Source organism: Podarcis vaucheri (genome assembly GCF_965113315.1).
Source record: "Podarcis vaucheri genome assembly, chromosome: 13".
NCBI lineage: Eukaryota > Metazoa > Chordata > Lepidosauria > Squamata > Lacertidae > Podarcis > Podarcis vaucheri.
The window spans coordinates 1,707,676-1,727,632 of record NC_138751.1 but is presented as its reverse complement, the minus strand read 5'-3'; the positions used below and the strand labels follow the sequence as shown (position 1 = coordinate 1,727,632).

At 51.9% G+C, this 19,957-nt stretch overlaps 1 protein-coding gene across 1 annotated transcript in view; it reads right to left on the bottom strand.

The window, feature by feature from the left end:
• Positions 1-19,415, bottom strand: part of RNF167 (ring finger protein 167) — a 30,786-nt gene extending 11,371 nt beyond the window's left edge. Inside the window, exons 1-6 of the mRNA XM_082197787.1 lie at positions 19,303-19,415; positions 12,983-13,101; positions 12,780-12,860; positions 11,096-11,218; positions 3,306-3,393; positions 3,107-3,197 (exon numbers count right to left, since the gene is read on the bottom strand). Coding sequence (XP_082053913.1) covers positions 3,107-3,197; positions 3,306-3,393; positions 11,096-11,218; positions 12,780-12,860; positions 12,983-13,078 — 479 coding nt within the window. The 5' untranslated portion in view covers positions 13,079-13,101; positions 19,303-19,415. The remainder of the gene's footprint in view (positions 1-3,106; positions 3,198-3,305; positions 3,394-11,095; positions 11,219-12,779; positions 12,861-12,982; positions 13,102-19,302) is intronic.
• Positions 19,416-19,957: the final 542 nt, after the last annotated feature.

Genomic DNA, 19,957 nt, shown 5'->3' with positions numbered 1-19,957 from the left:
AGATGGAGGACGGATGGTGGTTAATGGATTGAGGTTGAATCCTGACAAGACAGAAGGACTATTTTGGGGGGACAGGAGGCGGGCAGGTGTGAAGGACTCCCTGGTCCTGAATGGGGTAACTGTGCCCCTGAAGGACCAGGTGCGCAGCCTGGGAGTCATTTTGGACTCACAGCTGTCCATGGAGGTGCAGGTCAAATCTGTGTCCAGGGCAGCTGTTTACCAGCTCCATCTGGTACACAGGATGAGACCCTCCCTGCCTGTAGAATGCCTCGTCAGAATGGTGCATGCTCTGGTTATCTCCCGCTTGGACTACTGCCATGCGCTCTACGTGGGGCTACCTTTGAAAGTGACCCGGAAACTACAACTAATCCAGAATGCGGCAGCCAGACTGGGGACTGGGAGCGGCCGCTGAGACAATATAACACCGGTCTTGAAAGACCTACATTGGCTCCCAGTACGTTTCCGAGCACAATTCAGAGTGCTGGTGCTGACCTTGAAAGCCCTAAACGGCCTCAAAGGCCCAGAATACCTGAAGGAGCGTCTCCACCCCGGACACCGGGGTCCCTCTCCCAAGGGCCTTCTGGCGGTTCCCTCCCTGCGAGAAGTGAAGTTACAGGGAACCAGGCGGAGGGCCTTCTCGGTGGTGGCGCCCGCCCTGTGGAACGCCCTCCCTTCAGATGTCAAAGAGAACAAGAACTACAAGACTTTTAAAAGACATCTGAAGGCAGCCCTGTTTAGGGAAGCTTTTAATGTTTGATGCATTACGGTATTTTGAGGGACGCGGGTGGCGCTGTCGGTTAAACCACAGAGCCTAGGACTTGCCGATAAGAAGGTCGGCGGTGAGCTCCCGTTGCTCGATCCCTGCTCCTGCCAACCTAGCAGTTCAAAAGCACGTCAAAATGCAAGTAGATAAATAGGTACCACTCCGGCGGGAAGGTAAACGGCGTTTCCGTGCGCTGCTCTGGTTCACCAGAAGCGGCTTAGTCCTGCTGGCCACATGACCCGGAAGCTGTACGCTGGCTCCCTCAGACAATAAAGCGAGATGAGCGCTGCAACCCCAGGGTCCGTCACGACTGGACCTAATGGTCAGCGGTCCCTTTACCTTTTTATTATTGTATTTTAATATTTTATTGGAATCTCAGCCAGATGGGCTGGGTATAAATTATTATATTATATTATAATTATTATTATTAGACACAGCAGCCCAAACGCAGTCGCACAGCAAACTGGTCAACGTGATCCATTTACCGTATTTACTGAAATGTAACACACACCTTTTGGGGCTGAGTTATGTTGTGAATATTAGGGTGCACAATAAGATTTGAGGGCACATTCACATTTGCCGGCAAATACTTTTGGGGGTTCAATTGTTGTTGTTTTTTTAAAATGCTTTTGGATGAAAAATCTTTCTAAAGGTAGTTTTCTATTTAAGTTACATTATAGGCCAAGGGCTATGGATCAGGAATTAAGGATTTGAGTTCTTCATGCATGCTAAAACTCAGTCTAAGCTTTTTTTTTTTTTAAAAAAAGTTTAACCACATCGGTTAACAAACATATGCTATAATGTTATTGTTTTAGTTAAATAATTTTTTAAAAATTGTTATTAAGGAAATGATTATTTTTCTCCTTCCAATAAAGAACAGCAGAAAAGTTGTCCAAACATAAACAGTCAACTTATTAATCCTCACCATAATTTCATAATTCTCTATGTATTTCCAATAGTATAACCAAATCAGTCATTTTTTATATAACTGTAAAAACGACTCCGAAAATTCATTATTCCAAAAATGAAACCTTCATCTGGTTTGTAAACATTAAGTTTATACCAGCAAGAATGAGTCTTCCTGTAAAAAAAAAATGATTTAAATCAAGTCTTGGTGACTAGTGATTTAAATCGTGATTTAAATCGATTTGATTTAAATCGATTTGATTGAAATCATGATTTAAATCGATTTGATTGAAATCATGATTTAAATCGATTTGATTGAAATCAAATCCACCCTGCTACAAGGTTTTGAAAATCGAGGCGCACATTAGATTCCAGGGCGCATTCAATTTCCGTAAATGCGGTATAGGGAGTTATAGACGTATTTTCATCCCTGGCGTCTTACAGAGTCGCGGTTTTAAAACTTCCCTTTTCCTTCCGTCCCTTTTCCTGCATTGATACCCGAATCGGCGTTGCATCGCAACACTGAAAAAGGTACTATGATGCATATATGGTGGAATTGTTTAAACAACAAACAATTTTGGGAAACAATATACAATGAAATGAAAAAAATGTTCAGATATTCGTTTAGGAAAACATCCAAAGGTTTTCTATTGGGAATAGTGCCAGGAAGTCTAAAGGAAGAAGACAAGACATTATATTTATATGCAACAGTAGCCGCAAGGCTATTGATTGCGAAAAATTGGAAAAGTGGTATTATACCGACAAAAACAGAGTGGCTTGCCAAATAATTGGAGTATTACAATATATCCAAAACAATGGGAGAAATTGGAAGGATCTCAAAAGAGAAGATAGACAAGGTGTTTAAAGGATACTTGCAAAATCATACTGAAAAATCAGAATGCCTATTAGAATAAACAAGTTCCGTTATAAATAGTGAAATACTAATTAAGATGGATAACAATGTGTAACAGAAAAAGAAGCAGAAAATTGGTTTAAAACTGTGTGAAAAAAAGTAATAGAAATTGCAATTGAGTAGATAAAGGAAGTATCTGTGGGACTGAGTGTGGGTATGTATGAATATTTTAAATGATTGTATAAAAAGTATATTTGTATATTCGTAATATGTATGTATTAATGTTGAATTATTTTAAAATAAATTTTTTTTGGGGGGGGGAAGATACCGGAATCGGCGCCCGGCCACAATCCCCGCATTTCGCTGAGATCCCCGCGTTGCAGGAGCAGGTTGAGATGGAGGACCTTTGGGGGTCCCTTGCAACTCCACAAACCTATGACCCCAAGCGCTAAACCGGGGGGCGATGGGGGCGCTTGGGGGGCAGTTCAGGCACCCTCTTTGCCCCCCTGCCCAGTGCCGGGAATTTCGGTGCGCCGATAAATGAGGTCGCCCCCGCCCCACAGCCGCTGCCCCATAGCTCCTACCCTTTCTCGTAGGTGAAGGAGTCGCGAAGGAGTCTAGCGGCCGTCTCCCCGATGAAGACGGAGGGGATGGTGATCAGCTTGCGTAGTTCCTCTGGGGGGCGGAAGAGAAAGGGGGTGTCAGCCAGGAGCCCCCAGAGAGGTGCCAAAAAGGGGGTTCGGGAAAAGGGGTGCGTTATCTGCCCCCCAGAAAAAAACTCACCGTTGTCCCAGACCATGTTGAGCAGTTTGTCCGAACCCACATTGTGGACGATGGCGGCCCGGAAGCCGGCTTTCTGGGCGTGGAATACCTGCGGGAGGAAGAGGAGGAGCGTCAAAGTCTGAAAAGCACTCTGCGCATGCTCAGAGGGTGCTGCTTTCCCAGCCGGCCCACAGACGTCCCAGGGAGGGGAAAAGAGGGGCAGAGAAATGGCCTTGCGGGAGCAGAAGAGGCCGAGCTCACCGCCAGGAGGGTCTGGCGGATCAGGCCCAAAGGGGCCTGTCTATTCCAGGGGCCTAAAGAGCCCTCCGAACCGAGGGATCGAGGGAACATCAGGGTCCAGCCTCCTGTTCTCACAGGGGCCAACGTGGCGCCCAGGATAGGAAACCCAGCGGACTTTGTCCAGGATTCGAACTCAAGACCGGTTTTTGGCGAGCACATACTCAAAAGCACTGGCTGCCTTTGTGCGGCCGTCCTGATTCACCTCCACAAAAATGCCCTGTCCTCTTTGCAATTATTATTATTATTATTATTATTATTATTATTATTATTATTATTTATACCCCGCCCCTCTGGCTGGGTTTCCCCAGCCGCTCTGGACGGCTTCCAACAGAATATTAAAAATACAATCAAACATCAAAAACTTCCCTAAGCAGGGCTGCCTTCAGATGTCCTCTAAAAGTCAGATCATTGTTTATTTCAATAAAATAATAATAATAATGTCAGAGCTGCTACCAGGTCCCAGCTCACATAGGACCACGCCACACAGCGTCCACTTTAAAAGAGTCTTTATTGAGTTACAGGTTTCATTTCCGAACTGCAGCGTGCAGCTCTACACCTTCTGCTCTAGGTCGGCGAAGACCCGTCTGAGTCCCCGCCTCTTGCACACCAGCTTAATACCCTAGCCTTGCTCCACCTCCTTCGCCTCTCCCTACGTCTCTGGGTCCTTCTGCCCCCCTGGGCCTCCTCCCTTCTACTCTCCTCTGACGCTGACCCCCCTGATCCTTCTGCCTCCTTGCGGCGGGCTTTAGGACCTGGCTCACTCTCCGGGCTGCTTACTGCTCCAGCTTCCGCTGCATTTGAACTTGGCGCGCGCGCCCAACTCTCTACTTTCCTCTTAACCGTTGCCTCGCTCTCTGAGGAGGGCGTGACCACCCCTGACTCGTGCCCTCCCTCCTGCTGACAGCCTCCGGAACCCGATGCCTGGCTACCTTCCTCCCTGCTGCTCTCAGTCTTGAGCGTGGGTCCCGACTTCCAGCTGCTGCCGCCCTCAGTTATGAGCGTGGGTCCCGACTTCCAGCTGCTGCTCTCTGAATCTCCTCTGTTCCCTTCCTCCTGGGGTGTCCCCCCGGATCCCCCCCTTGCTCTGCTCACTGGGGCTCCCTTTTGGGAGTCCTCTGACTCACTGCTTAGGCTTGGAGATCTCGGGTCGTCATCATCACTCATTCTCCCTTCGGCTTCCTCCCCCTCGCTCTCTGTTTCCACCCTTCTCTGCGTCTCTGCTTCTGAACCCCTGACATCCATCCCCCCCTCGAAGCCCCCCCTTCCCCCCTCCCCGCTGTCAGGTGTGGGTGCTGGGCGCTCCATCATCATGGGAGGGAATGCTGGATACAGGTCGCTCCCCGTGGGTGGCCGCCAACTGAAGACCTCCGAGTCTTCCCCCTCGCGGTCGTCGACGTGGACTTGTTGCTCTTCCATCTCTGTACCGCCGTGCTCGAACCCGAGGTCCTCCCCGAACACGTCCATGTCAGTCTCTGCGTCGGTCGCTCGACCTGGCATCTCCAGCCACTTCCTGCGCCATCGCTCCTCTGGTCGATCGTCCCACCAATACGAGTTGCCTGATGCCGAACCTGCCGGTGAACCTTCTGGGGAACGGGTGCTCCGTGCGGGTTCCCCTTCTGAGTCGAATCCATGGAACGTGCTGGAAGAAAGTGTGGGTGTGAACAACCAGTCGTCGAAGAAGCTCGCTGGCATGGGTTTGTGTGGGAAGAGGGCATGAAACTCGTCCTTGAGCAGGGGTTCCTCCAAAGCGTAGTCTGGTACCCAGCTATTGGCGCTGGCCCGGGTGCCCTCTCTGGCTAAGAGGTATTCGACTCCCTCTTCCCCCCATCTGGAGTCCAAAATCTCCGTGACCTCGTTGATGTGGTCCTGGTGCTTCACCTCCCGCGTCTCCGTCCGTTCCCGGAGCGGACTTGGCGCCGTCCCTGGCTCCTGGAACCTGTGAGGTGCCTTGTAGGGAGTGAGCACCGACCTGTGGAACACCGGATGCATTCTGGAACCCTCCGGCAGCGCCAGTCGGAAGGCTACCGGGTTGATCTGCGCTTCGACTTGGTACGGACCGATCTGCTTGTGCCCCAACTTCTTCTTGGCAAGCGACCTGGTCGGCACTGCGTGGGCTGCCAACCAGACCCAGTCTCCCACTTGGATCACTTCGCCAACCCGCCTGTGCTTGTCAGCTTGCACCTTGTAGGCGTGCTTAGCTAGCTCCAGCTGCCGTCTGAGTTGATCGTGGACCGCCTGCAGCTCTGACGCGAACGCGTCCGCCGTCTGTGGTTCTCCTTCCCCCACTCTCTCCAGTCCCGGGAAGGTTCTGGGATTCCTCCCATTGTTGGCAAAGAACGGCGTCACTCCTGTGGACACGTGCTTCGTGTTGTTGTAAGCGAACTCGGCTAGCGGCAGGTAATCCACCCACGTCGCAGGCTGTTGATTGGCATAGCATCTCAGGTACTGCTGCATGATGGCATTGACCCTCTCTGCTTGCCCGTTGGTCTGCGGGTGTCTTGCTGATGCCAGATTGACCTTGACATTTAGAAAACCCATCAGCTTCTGCCAGAAAGACGAGATGAACTGGCGTCCGCGGTCGGACAGGATAGACCGTGGCAGGCCATGCACTTTGAACACGTGATCTATGAACAGTTTGGCGGTTTGTTCCGCCGTGGCCACCTTCGCACACGGAATGAAATGTGCCATCTTGGTGAACAAGTCCACCACCACTAGCACAGCTGTCTTGCCTCTCGAGCTGGGTAAATCCGTCACAAAGTCCAGGGCCACCCTCTCCCACGGTTCAAACGGTGTTTGCAGCGGTTCTAACAGTCCCGCCGGTGGTCTGTGTACCGGCTTGGCCCTCTGGCAGGTGTCGCACCTCGCGACGTAGTCCGCGACCTCTCCTCTCAGCCTGGGCCACCAGAAGTCTCTCGCGACTAATTCCATCGTTTTCTCTGTGCCAAAGTGACCGGCCGTGGGTGCGTCGTGCAACTGTTGCAGTACCTTGGCGCGAAGGTCGTCTCCTGGTACATAGACAGCCCCTTTGCGTAGGAGCAAGCCGTCCCGCACCTGGAACTCGTCCGTGGTAGCCGTGCCTCTGAGCAGTTCCGCCATCTTGTCTTGCGCGAATGAGTCGTCCCGCAATGCACGTCGCACCGCATCCAGGTCTACTGTAGCTGAGGCACACGCCCACGCCGTCGGTGCGAAGATGTGCATGGCCGCCGCTGGCGTCACCTCTTCTAGGTATTGCGGTTTTCGGGACAGTGCATCCGCCATGATGTTGGTGTCGCCTGGGACGTACTCTATTCGGAAATTGAAGTCAGCAAAGAACTCCGCCCAACGTATCTGCCTCTGGTTCAGGAACTGAGCCGTGCGCCAGTGCTCCAGATTCTTGTGGTCCGTGCAGACCTGCACCGTGTGCTTGGCGCCGATTAGGAAGTGCCTCCACGCCTTGAAAGCTGCATGAATGGCCAGCAACTCCCTGTCCCAGATGGTGTAGTTCTGCTCCGACTTGCTGAGCTTTCTGGAGTAGAACGCTCCCGGCCGCCACACCCCCTGCGGGTCTCGCTGCAGCAGGACAGCTCCCACGGCTCTGTCTGACGCGTCTGTCTCTACCCTCAACGGTTTACTGGGGTCGATATGCAGCAGTTGCTTCTCCGATGCGAAGAGATGCTTGAGCGCTTGAAAGGACTGTTCCGCCTGCTCCGTCCAGATGAATTTCTTTTTTTTGGAGCTGAGCGTGTCCGTAATTGCTGCCGTCTGCATCGCGAACCCCTTGATAAACTTGCGATAGAAGTTGGCGAAGCCGACAAACCGCTGGACCTCCTTCCGGTTGCGCGGGCTTTTCCAATCCAATACCGCACGAACCTTGGTGCTGTCCATGGCTATCCCCTTGTCCGACAACTTGTATCCCAGGAAATCCACCTCCGTCGTGTCGAACTGGCACTTCTCCAGCTTGGCGTACAGTCTATGTTGTTGCAACCTGCTGAGCACCTCCCTCACGTCTCGGTCGTGAGCTTGCTGCGAGTCAGAGAAAATCAGGATGTCATCCAGGAAGCAGACGCATGTCTTGTAGAGGAGTCCCTCCAACACGTGATGCATAAAAGCTTGAAAACAGTGAGAGCCATTTTGTAATCCAAAGGGCATAACTCTGTATTCGTAGGTGCCCAGCGGTGTGAACATGGCCGTCTTCCACTCATCGCCCTCCCGCATGCGGATGAGATTGTACGCCCCTCGCAGGTCCAACTTGGTGAACACGCGTCCCTTGCGCACCGTCGCGAGGAGGTCGTCAATCCTGGGCATGGGGTAATCAGACGGTTTGGTCATCTGGTTCAAAAGGCGGTAGTCCACAACTAGTCTTTTTTGGGGCGTGTCTTTCTTTTTCACGAAGAAAACGGGACTGCCCCCCACTGCCTTGGACTCTCTGATGAAGCCACGCTCCAGATTATGCTCGATGAACTGTTTGAGTTCCTGCATTTCATCTTCAGACATGGAGTATAGCCGCCCCTTCGGCAGCGTCGCCCCCGGTAGGAGGTCAATCTTGCAGTCATATGGCCGGTGAGGGGGTAGCTTGTCCGCCTCCTTCTCGCAGAAGACCTCCAAAAAGCTCGCGTATTTGTGGGGGACCGCTTGCAACGTTCCCAACTGCAGTTGTGATTCCTCCTCCTCTCCCTCCCGTCGGGGCAGGATGCAGTGTTCTGCGCAATAAGAGGAGCCGAAGATCAGTTGTCTCTGGTACCAAGCCAGTGTCGGACTGTGCCTGTCCAGCCAACTCATGCCCAACACAATGGGCGTGTCCGACAGTTGGGTGACATTAAAACTGATGACTTCCCTGTGGTTGCCAAGGCGCATCACCATCGGTGGCGTCTGCTTCACCACCTGCCCCCCTAGCAACTCTCTGCCATCCACTGTGACGACTTGCAGGGGCAGAGTGGCAGGCAATAGCTGTATAGCGTGCTGCTCCACAAAGCTCTGCGCTATAAAGTCTGCGTTGCTTCCAGAATCCACAGAAAGCGGCACTTCGATAGTGACGCCGTCGGGTAGCTGGAGAGATGCTGTGAGCTGCACTACTGGTTTGGGTGGGAGGGGATCCGTGGGTTGCAAGATTGCTGGGGACTGCTTCACAGATGCGTCTGGCTGGGCCCCAGTGCCTCCGTCTCCAGCCAGACATCGTCGTTTCCCTGCTGTGGTTCTCCTTGCTGCGTTGCTGCAGTCACCATTGCTGAGGCTGCAGTGTGCTTGTGGAGCCTCCGGGGACACTCCTTCGCCAAATGGCCTGGATCCTCGCAGATGTAACACTTCCTGTTCCCTCTAGGAGGCTTCGCTTTCCCTGCTGCCGGTGCTAGGGCTCTGGCTGCTGACTGAGCCCTTGCACCTCCAACCTCCATCGGTTCCCCTCCCCCTCCTGGCGGAGGTGTGGATTGCGCACGCGCTGCTTCCCTCGGAACGAAAGAGAAACTTCTCGCTGCTTCGCGCCCTCCACGTCCTTCATCTCTGCACCATGGACGTTCTTCCAGCCTCACCCCCACAGTCAGCGCCCTTTGGACCACCTCCTGCGTGCTTCGGGGCCTCTCCCCCCTTGCAATTTCATCCTTAACCGCTGAACTTAGACCCTCCCAGAAGAGGTCTCTGACAGGGGGCGAATCCCGATCCCATTCTAAAGCACTGACCAGCGCAAAAAATCGGGCGTGATACTGCCGGACGCTCGCCCTCCCTTGTTTTAGTCCATGAATCTCCCGTCTGGCAAGATCCACATCAATAGTAGACAAAAAACACGCATCCATCGCTTTGATAAAGGCATCTGCATTCTGAAGCGCCGGATCTTTATCCCTCCACAAATTGCGCAGCCAGGCTTTGGCATCCCCATGCAAATGGGACAATATGAACCCCACCTTCTCTTCCTCATCTCTAAAGTCTTTTGCCAGCAGTTGCAGTGCGCACATTACGTCTGCTCTAAAATTAGGGTACTGTTGCAAAGTCCCATCGAAGTGAGCCACAAGCCCTCCTGCTCTCCGTGCCAATCCCACGCCCTCCGGTCTGGGTCCCGGTTGCCCTTGCTTAACAAGCATTTCAAACCTGGCGTGTAGGTCTCTGTAGGCGGCTGTAGTCTCCTCCTCCCGTTTCTTGGAAGCCAATACCTCTGAGGACAACTGGGTCACTGCCTCTTGCAGCGCGTAGATCCTCTGTTCTTCCGTCATCTTGCTAACCTTTGTGAGCTCGCTTACAGACACCCCTCTTCCTCCCCTAGCGGCTTCTGCTCCCGCTGCGAGGTTTCAGGTTTCTGAAGCTTTGAAGAGACGGGTCTTACTGTCAGAGCTGCTACCAGGTCCCAGCTCACATAGGACCACGCCACACAGCGTCCACTTTAAAAGAGTCTTTATTGAGTTACAGGTTTCATTTCCGAACTGCAGCGTGCAGCTCTACACCTTCTGCTCTAGGTCGGCGAAGACCCGTCTGAGTCCCCGCCTCTTGCACACCAGCTTAATACCCTAGCCTTGCTCCACCTCCTTCGCCTCTCCCTACGTCTCTGGGTCCTTCTGCCCCCCTGGGCCTCCTCCCTTCTACTCTCCTCTGACGCTGACCCCCCTGATCCTTCTGCCTCCTTGCGGCGGGCTTTAGGACCTGGCTCACTCTCCGGGCTGCTTACTGCTCCAGCTTCCGCTGCATTTGAACTTGGCGCGCGCGCCCAACTCTCTACTTTCCTCTTAACCGTTGCCTCGCTCTCTGAGGAGGGCGTGACCACCCCTGACTCGTGCCCTCCCTCCTGCTGACAGCCTCCGGAACCCGATGCCTGGCTACCTTCCTCCCTGCTGCTCTCAGTCTTGAGCGTGGGTCCCGACTTCCAGCTGCTGCCGCCCTCAGTTATGAGCGTGGGTCCCGACTTCCAGCTGCTGCTCTCTGAATCTCCTCTGTTCCCTTCCTCCTGGGGTGTCCCCCCGGATCCCCCCCTTGCTCTGCTCACTGGGGCTCCCTTTTGGGAGTCCTCTGACTCACTGCTTAGGCTTGGAGATCTCGGGTCGTCATCATCACTCATTCTCCCTTCGGCTTCCTCCCCCTCGCTCTCTGTTTCCACCCTTCTCTGCGTCTCTGCTTCTGAACCCCTGACAAATAATAATAATAATAATGGTTTCCCCAGCCACTCTGGGCGGCTTCGAACAGAACACTAAAAACAGAATAAAAAATCAAACATATAAAACTTCCCTAAATAGGGCTGCCTTCAGATGTCCTCTAACAGTCAGATCATTGTTTATTTCAGTAATAATCATAATAATAATAACTTTATGATTTCTACCCCGCCCAAAGAAGACACTAAAAACAGAATTAAAACATTAAAAACTTCCCTAAGCAGGGGAAACCGTGGAGGAAAAGGCTATTGGGACAAGGCTGGTCCCCTCTTGTGGCAGGGAGTTCCACTGTCTAACTGCGCGAGAAAAGGGCTTCTATCGGCCCCGAATCTTCTGGCGTTAAAGATGCACGGGTTTCCCGCCCCGGAGCAAAAAGGGGGCTCATCCTGAACCCCCCTTGATCACCTTGAGGTCAAAGCTGCAGTCGTTCCTCCGGATGAGGGCGATGAAGACGGTGCCGTTGGAGAGAACCGGGGCGCCTTCAATGGCCTGGCAGGCGTTGGCCGGCTTGGCTTCCACCAGAAAGCCCTGGAAATGAGATATATGGGGGGGGGGAGAGAAGGGTCAGCCTGGTGCCCCCCCCCGACCTCAAGGACCGGGCACAAGCTCTGCCCCAGAGTGTCAGGGAGAAAGGCGCCAGAGGCTGGCAGGATCCGACCCGAATTACAGCCCCTTCCCCTGCTGTCTTATTTAATCATTTCACAAAAGGCATCTCTCTATTTACTTAACCACCCCAATAATAATAATAATAATAATAATAATAATAATAATAATAATAATTCATTTAACGGCTCCTTCAAATTCGGTTATTTAATTATTTCCTTAACATTTTTTTTATTTTTATTTTTTTTGCACCTCGTTTAAAAAAAAAAAGTTTATTCATTTAATGGCTCCTCCAAATTTGGTTATTTAATTATTTCCTTAACATTTTTTATTTTTATTTTTTTGACCTTGTTTTTTAAAAAAAGTTTATTCATTTAACGGCTCCTCCAAATTCGGTTATTCCTGCCGTCTTATTTAATCATTTCACAAAAGGCATCTCTCTATTTACTTAACCACCCCTAATAATAATAATAATAATAATAATAATAATAATAATACATTTAACTGCTCCTCAAAAATTCGGTTATTTAATTCTTTCCTTAACATTTTTTCCCCCACCCCCTTTTTTTTAAAAAAAGGTTATTCATTTAACGGCTCCTCCAAATTCGGTTATTTCATTATTTCCTTAACCTTTTTTTTTGCACTAAATTATTATTAATGTTGCAATACATACATGAAATCTTTACATATCGATACATATACATTATATTTGTAAATTTTCACATTCCGTTATGTACCGACGTTTATCCATTTCTTATTTCTGACTTCCTTGTTATTATTTTGTCACTTTATTACTGAGATTGTCGTTTTGTATCTTAATAATTAAGCATTCGATCTTATGTATCTGCTTAGCTTAACTTTGTGAAATCAGTCTATACATATCAATAAATTCTCGTTCTGAGCATCTTTTGGGCATGTATCCTTCTACACATTTCAATCCCTGTTGGAGATTTCGATTAGACTGAATTGCCGTCATTTTTGCTAATCGTTTCAAAAAAAATTATATTGCCTATATTTCAATGTTGGTACTTCTGATTTCCTTGACATTTTCATCTGTCGCTTGACTGCCCCCCCCCAAAGTCCCTCAAAATATTATTTAAAAAAACAATTAAACTATAGGTAAAAGACCCCCAAATGTTCAAAACACCCGTGAAATTAAAACCAGCTATGAACTAAGAAACACAGCGGCGTTCAGAGACCCCTGGGTATAGGGCGGTATATAAATCCAAATAATAATAATAATAATAATAAAACAACAACAACTTGTTTTTATTATTGCTTGTTAGCCGCCCTGAGCCTGGCTTTAGCTGGGGGGGGCAGGGTATAAATAAAAATTATTATTATTATTATTAATAGAAGAAGAAATCTGGGAAGAGCCTCCTGAAAACGTTTCGGGGCTGTCATGAGGCAGGGAGTTCCACAGAACCGCGCAGAAAACATTGATTTCTGGCGGGTTGTGCAGCACCCATTTTTCGGGGAGACTCACCACGAGCCCCTCGTGCGGCAGGGGCTCCCCAAAGAGGGCCGGCAGGTCGTTGAACTCCATGCTGGAATTGTGATCCGACATCTGTTTTTCGGGGAGACGGAAAGAGAAAAAGAGTTGGGTAAGTCTGGGGAAACGCAATTTTGGAGAATTTGGAGGGGGGACCCCCCCCCCAGGGCTTTCCGTGGGGAGAAGGGGAGACTCACCGCGTGAATGTAGCCCTGGGCAGCCGGCAGCTCCAGGAGAAGGAAAACCGGTAGGACCAGGAATGCCGCCGGGAGCGGGTTCTGCGTTCGAATCATGGCGGCGGGCAGACCAGCAACTCCTAGGGCAAACAGAAGCAGCATCACAGGAGAGTCAAGGGAAGGAGCAGGGAAAGTTGAAAAGAACTTTTGTGAGAAAACCAGAAGCGTTTTTTATTAGGAATTCTGGGTCCGGATATCCCAAAGGTCATAATAAGCGGAAGTAGATAAAAGGACTTTACAAGAACAGAATGGCGGACAAAGATGATGGGCTATGGCGAAAATGACCGGGAAGATCAGAGATCAAATGGATAATAAAGAATGGGGGGAATTTGTAAGTTACCTAAAAGAAGACTGTGAACAATGGGCAGGATTCTAAAAAATAGGGTCCAGGGATTCAGAGAATCCTATGTGTGTGTGATGATGACGTATTTGGGATGCTACTTGTTAAACCTAAAAATGAATTTTTTAAAAAAGGAAGGAGCAGGCCCAGGCAGCCTCTGACCATGTCCAGAGTGCCTGCCACCCCCACCATCTGGAAGAGGATGTGGAGAACAGGCTGGATCAGGATTCGAACTCTGAACTCCCAGGTCCTAGTCTGACACTCCAACCCAGTGTCTCCCAAAGTTGGGTCTGTTTTTGGACGGCAACTCCCATCCTCCCCTAGCTGGCAGGACCAGTGATCAGGGATGATGGGAGCTGTAGTCCAAAAACAGCCGGAGACCCAAAGTTTGGGAAACTCTGCTCTAACCACTGCACCACATTGCCTTCCTAGCGTTCTCCTGCTGTGGGGCAGCTCTGTCAATTAAGCCGGGGGGGGGGGGAGCAAAATGCCGTTTAGAGAAGGATCTGAAATGCCTGGGGAGTGCAAATCGGGGACATGGCCCCCAAGGTCACCCTCCGGGAGCTTCAGGGTTAAATGGGGGTGGATTTGAACCCTGCTCTCTCAGGTGCCGGCCTGGCTCTCTAACCACTACGCAGCGCTGCCTTGGTGGGTTAGAGCGGAGGGTGCCGGTAGCCAGAGGGGCTGCAGCTCTGTGGGGAGACCACAGGCAGGCCCTGGGTCTGGAATAGGCGTGGGATCAGCGTCCCAACCTCAATGTTCCCCTTCTGTAAAATGGGAACAACCAGGCGCCAGCCCAAAGCGACAGGATTCTTGCAGGGGAGGAGAACCATTCGATGTGGAGAGCGCCGTTCCGACGGTCAAGGGAACCCTCTCCAAAGATGGCAGACTCTCCTTCCTTGGAGGTTTCCAAGCAGAGTTAGTTGACATTCCTGCCTCGCAGGGGGTTGGGCTAGATGACTGCCAGGGGTCCCTGACAACTCTTCCATCCTATGATCTTGGAACCTCCCTCAGAGGTTTTTAAGCAGCGGTTGGGTGGCCGTCTTTCGGGGATCCTTTAGCTCAGGGGTCAGCAAACTATTTCAGCAGGGGGCTGGTCCACTGTCCCTCAAACCTAGTGGGGGGCCGGACTATTGGGGGGGTGAACGAATTCCTTTGCCCCACAAATAACCCAGAGATGCATTTTAAATAAAAGGACACATTCTACTCATGTAAAAACATGCTGCTTCCTGGACCGTCCGAGGGCCGGATTGAGAAGGCGATTGGGCAGGATCCGGCCCCCAGGCCTTAGTTTGCCTACCCCTGCCCCACAAGTTCACCTTCTCACCACACAGCAAAGTCCTTGAGATGCAGCGTGGAGCAGTGGTGAGAGTGCCAGGCTAGGACTCGGGTCCAAATCCTACCCCCTGGGCCGCCATGACGCTCACTGGGTGTGACCCGGGAGGCCAGCCGCTGCCTCTCAGACTAGCCTCCCTTGCCGGGTGGTTGTGGCAAGAACAATACACATGCCACCTTGAGGATATAAATGCAGCTAAATAAGGATCACTGTGGAGCCCAAATGCTGAAACTCCTTCCTGGGGAGAGTCTGGCATGCGGCGCATGATTCCTGGAAGGATTTCAGAATGCGCAGCGCAAGGAACGTGCGGTGAAAACGGCTTTTGCCAGCGAGGAAACTCAGCCAACCTAGGAAGCCCAGCTCCCATTAACCTTGACATCCCAGCTCCTCAAGTGGCGCCAAGACACCTCCTCTCTGCCGCCATGTTTCCTTTGCGCACTGCGCATCGGTGTGCCTGGGGCCATAAGGGGGGCAGCGAACGCAGCAGCCGGGAGGCGCCACCCTCGAGGCGCACCCTGCTTCCCCGAGGTGCAACGCTGCCTTTTCTCCCTTGCTTCGGGGTCTGTCCTCCATGCGCAATGTGCAACTCTCCCCGCCCACCCGCAAAAGCCACCGTTGGTGCAACCCACAAGTCTCCATGCGCTGCCACAACGGTCGAGTCGGGGGGATTGGAGGCGCGGTGTTGCATTTACACCCGCACCTATTCAGCATGGCTCCAGACCTGGCCACAGCGAGGAACGCCTTAGTTGCGCAAAGCCTGGACTACTGCAATGCGCCGCTCCTGGGGCTGCCTCTGAAAAGTGCTTGGAAACCTCAGCTGACCCAAGTTGCTGCAGGCAGACTGCCCACCGGGGCTGGCTATAGGGCACAGATGCCACCCCCTTGCCAGAAGAGCACCGCTGGCTGCTGTTCTGTTTCTGGGCAGAATCATCGTTCGAAGGGACCCCAGGGTCATCCAGACCAACCCCGTGCCAAACCAGAATCTTTCACCCCTATAAAGCTCACGGCTTAGGTCCAGGTTGTCTGAAAGGCCATATTCCCTCCTGGGTTTGGATACTTTTGGGGTGAAGGTCCTGCCGCCCTCGAAGACCCGGTTGGTTGGTTGGTTGGTTGGTTGGTTGGTGGGGTGGGAGGCACAAGGCAGGGCCTTCTCGGTGGTGGCTCCTCCAGATAAATTTGGAACTCCCTGCCTAGGGAAGCCGGAATGGCTCCCACCTGGCTGTCCTTCTGCTGGCAGGGGAAGAACCAGCAAAATGATTCTCCAAAGAGAAACCTAGGTTCGTGTAGAATTAAGAGCACGGAAAGGGACACCTGTGGGTCATCTAGCCCAACCCCAACCCCTGCCATGCAGAAATTGCAGCGAAGGAATTCCTGATTAAGAAGGAGATTCCGCCACCAAGAGGACTTTGGGGAGCTGACTGCTTTCAGGAAAGGCCGATAACATAACAATAGCCTGTCTGTTCTTAGCAGATCTAGTGTATATTCATGTATAATAAAAATGTTTTCAGCTGCAAGGTTCCCTGAGTCAGGGAGGAAATAAATCCAATAATAAGGAACGTGCCATTTTTGGCCATGAGATTTACCGTCCTCATCAATCGTTTCACTTCTATACTGTTTTATATCTCACCTCCAAGCCGTTTACGACACATCAAACCGGAATAAAACCAATTCAAGTTCTCAGAAAAAATATTTCGGATCCTGCTCTAGGGGACGTTTTGCTTTCCCCATATTTAGTTACCGACTTTTTATAGAGCTGCTCCATAGCGGGAGGAATCTAGGAAGGCAGTGGGGTGTAGTGGTTAGAGTGTCGGGCTGAGACCTGGGAGATCTGGGTTCGAATCCCCACTCCTTCAGGTGACCTTGGAGTCAGTCGCAGCCTCTTGGCTTACCTCACAAGGTCTTTGTAGGGACGACCTGGGGAAGGGGCCGGACTCCTGGGAGTAAATTTTAAAGAGCTGAACCTCAAAACAGTTTGCAAACATGTTAAAACATTAAATTAAACGATGCACAATCAAATCGGTTCAAGTTGCAAGAAATATATTTCCTGCTCAAAGTCACATTTTGCTTTCCCCAGCATCCAGAGATCTACGTGTGTTCGCCATAGGACCCTTGCCAGTTGCAAAACGCGCCTGGCCCCTGGCTAGTTTCTAACACTGCGTTTGCCACAATGGAATAACAACAACAACAACAACAACAACAACAACAACAATTTATTATTTATACCCCGCCCATCTGGATGGGTTTCCCCAGCCACTCTGGGCAGCTTCCAACAAAACACTAAAATACAATAACCTATTAAACATTAAAAGCTTCCCTAAACAGGGCTGCCTTCAGATGTCTTCTAAAAGTCTGGTAGTTATTTTTCTCTTTGACATCTGATGGGAGGGCGTTCCACAGGGCAGGCGCCACCACCAAGAAGGCCCTCTGCCTGGTTCCCTGTAACTTGGCCTCTCACAGTGAGGGAACCGCCAGAAGGCCCTCGGCGCTGGACCTCAGTGTCCGGGATGGATGATGGGGGTGGAGACGCTCCTTCAGATATACTGGACCGAGGCCGTTTAGGGCTTTCAAGGTCAGCACCAACACTTTGAATTGTGCTCGGAAACATACTGGGAGCCAGTGTAGGTCTTTCAGGACCGGTGTTATGTGGTCCCCCAGTCCCCAGTCTAGCTGCCACATTCTGGATTAATTGTAGTTTCCGGGTCACCTTCAAAGGTAGCCCCACGTAGAGCGCATTGCAGTAGTCCAAGCGGGAGGTAACCAGAGCATGCACCACTCTGGCCAGACAGTCTGCAGGCAGGTAGGGTCTCATTCTGCGTACCAGATGGAGCTGACAGACAGCCGCCCGGAACACAGAATTGACCTGTGCCTCCAGGGACAGCTGTGAGTCCAAAACGACTCCTAGGCTAGGTTTGGGGGAGTCCGAGAAGTGAGGTTTATGAAAAAAAGGATATGAAATTATACATGTTTGTCTGTCTTTTTATTGGTTTGTATTGTGTATAAAAAATTGTAAAACCAATAAAAATTTTATAAGAAAAAAACAAAACAAAACGACTCCTAGGCTGCGCACCTGGTCCTTCAGGGCACAGTTGCCCCATTCAGGACCAGGGAACCCTCCACATTTGCCCGTCCCCTGTCCCCCCAAAACAGAATGCCTCTTTGCCACGGGGTTGGACTAGATGACCCTCGGGTCCTTTCCGGGACCCTACGATCTCAACTCCATTGCTCGCTCTCACAACAATTCCCTTGTGCCAGTTTGCAAGGAGGAGAAAGGCACAGAGCGGAAATGGAGATGCTATTAACATGGGACAAAGGTGGAGCTTTTCGAACTGGGGTCGCCAACCTGGTGCCCAGAAATCTCCACACTGACACAACCAGTAGCAAAATGCGGCTGGGGGGGTTTCGAACCCAGTTTTATCCACCCTGAACCTTCCAGCATTGGATGGAGTGTTACAGGAAAGGAAGAAAACCTTTCCTCTGCCCCCTTCCTTCTTCTCTGGGGCTTGGATTGCAGAGAACCAAAACAAACACATTATTTTCCTGTCTCTTTCCTGCTGTTGAATTGCAAACGGCTCGGGGCAGAGACCTGCCCGACTTTGCCAAACTCCAATCACAGAGAGGAAGAGATGGAGTTGGCAAGGTCAGGCCCCCGGCTCACCCAACCGGGGGTCGTCGCAGGGCAGCGGGCAGTGGCGTAGCGTGGGTTGTCAGCACCCGGGGCAAGGCAAGTAATTTGCGCCCCCTAACCCGTGGATTTGCGCCCCCTAACCCCCAGATGTTGCGGCCGGTGCGGCCGGCCCCCCCTGCACCCCCCACGCTATGCCACTGGCAGCGGGTTGGACTGGATGACCACTGGGGCGTCCCTTTTGACTCCACAACCCCATAACCCGCAGCTGAGATTCCAGCATTGCAGAGGGTTGGAGTAGATGACTGCTGGGGTCCCTTCCAACGCTGTGATCCTGACCGTCCGGCTGCACAGAAGCGCCCAAAGTTGGGGCACAAGATTTGGGGCACCGGGGCCAAGAAAGAGGCTCTGGCCAAGATAGCCTTGATCTCCGGCCCCTGAGGTTCTGCCAAGGGGCAAATGCCCCCCATTTATGCCCTGGACTAGCCAGACTGGGGGGTACCCCAAATCTGAAGGAGGAGGAGGAGGGAGCAATGCCAAACGAGGGGAGCAAAATATTCACCCCAGATCCTGCCCCGTTTCCCCTTTTTGGGAGGGAGGGAGATCCCAAGCTGCCCCCCAACTCTGCCCGCCACACCCACCATCAAAGGAGACTCCTCCCTGCCCCCTGCGCCCTCCCAGCGCCAGGAAAAGCGCCCTAGGGCGCCCCCACCCAGCCCAAAGGGGTGCCCCCCAACCCTGGACCGTGGGGCGCAGGACGCACCCCTAGAAACAGGGCGCTCCCCCACCCCCACCAGGAAGGGCGCCCCAGGGTGCCAGGGGGCGCCCCCACCCACCCCCGGCTGCTCCACCCCAACCCTCGACCCTCCCCCCCGCCTTGGGGACCCAGGAGTCCGGGCAGGAGGCGCCTGGCCCTCGCCCACCTCCTTGCAGGGGACCCAGGCGTCCGGGAGGGAGAGGCTTCTCCCCCGCAGGTCACTGACCTTCCCCGGGGGGCGGGGCTGGTGGGGGGTCGCGCGCCGGGTGGTCTCCCCTGGGCTGCCTTCTGTTTACAAGCCCCTCCGCTGCAACATGGCTGGGAGATCTCGCGAGAGGAGGGCGGGGGGGTGGGGGGGTGGGAGGGAGCAGCTCCTCCTCCCGCCTCGGACGCCTGGGTTCTCCAGAGGGAGGGAGGGAGGGAGGGAGAGGAGCGCGCACCCTCCCTCTCTTTGCAAAACAGCAGGGAGACTCAGAAGGGACCCTGCAGAAAAAGTCAAATTTCCTTATTAGTGGTTTTCTTATTAGTGGTTTTGTGTAATTGTTCTAGTGCGCTTTGCTACGCATTTACATTAAAACCTATTTTTAAAGTCAGTTCCCTTGCGTTATTATTGCTGGTGGATGGTGGTTGTTTTTCTTCTACCGTATTTTGCTATATATTCACAGTATCTTTTAAATGAAAAAACACTATTTTCCTCCACGTGGCGAATTTGCAAGCAACTGGAGGGGAGGGGTGGGCTTTGAGAGTCACCCCCTTTTTATTTATTACTACCTTATTATTATTATTGCATTTATATTCAGTCATTTTTCTCTCCAAGGTGCCTTGTGCTCCCTTCTTTCCACGCCCCCATTTAACAACAACAACAACAACAACAACAACAA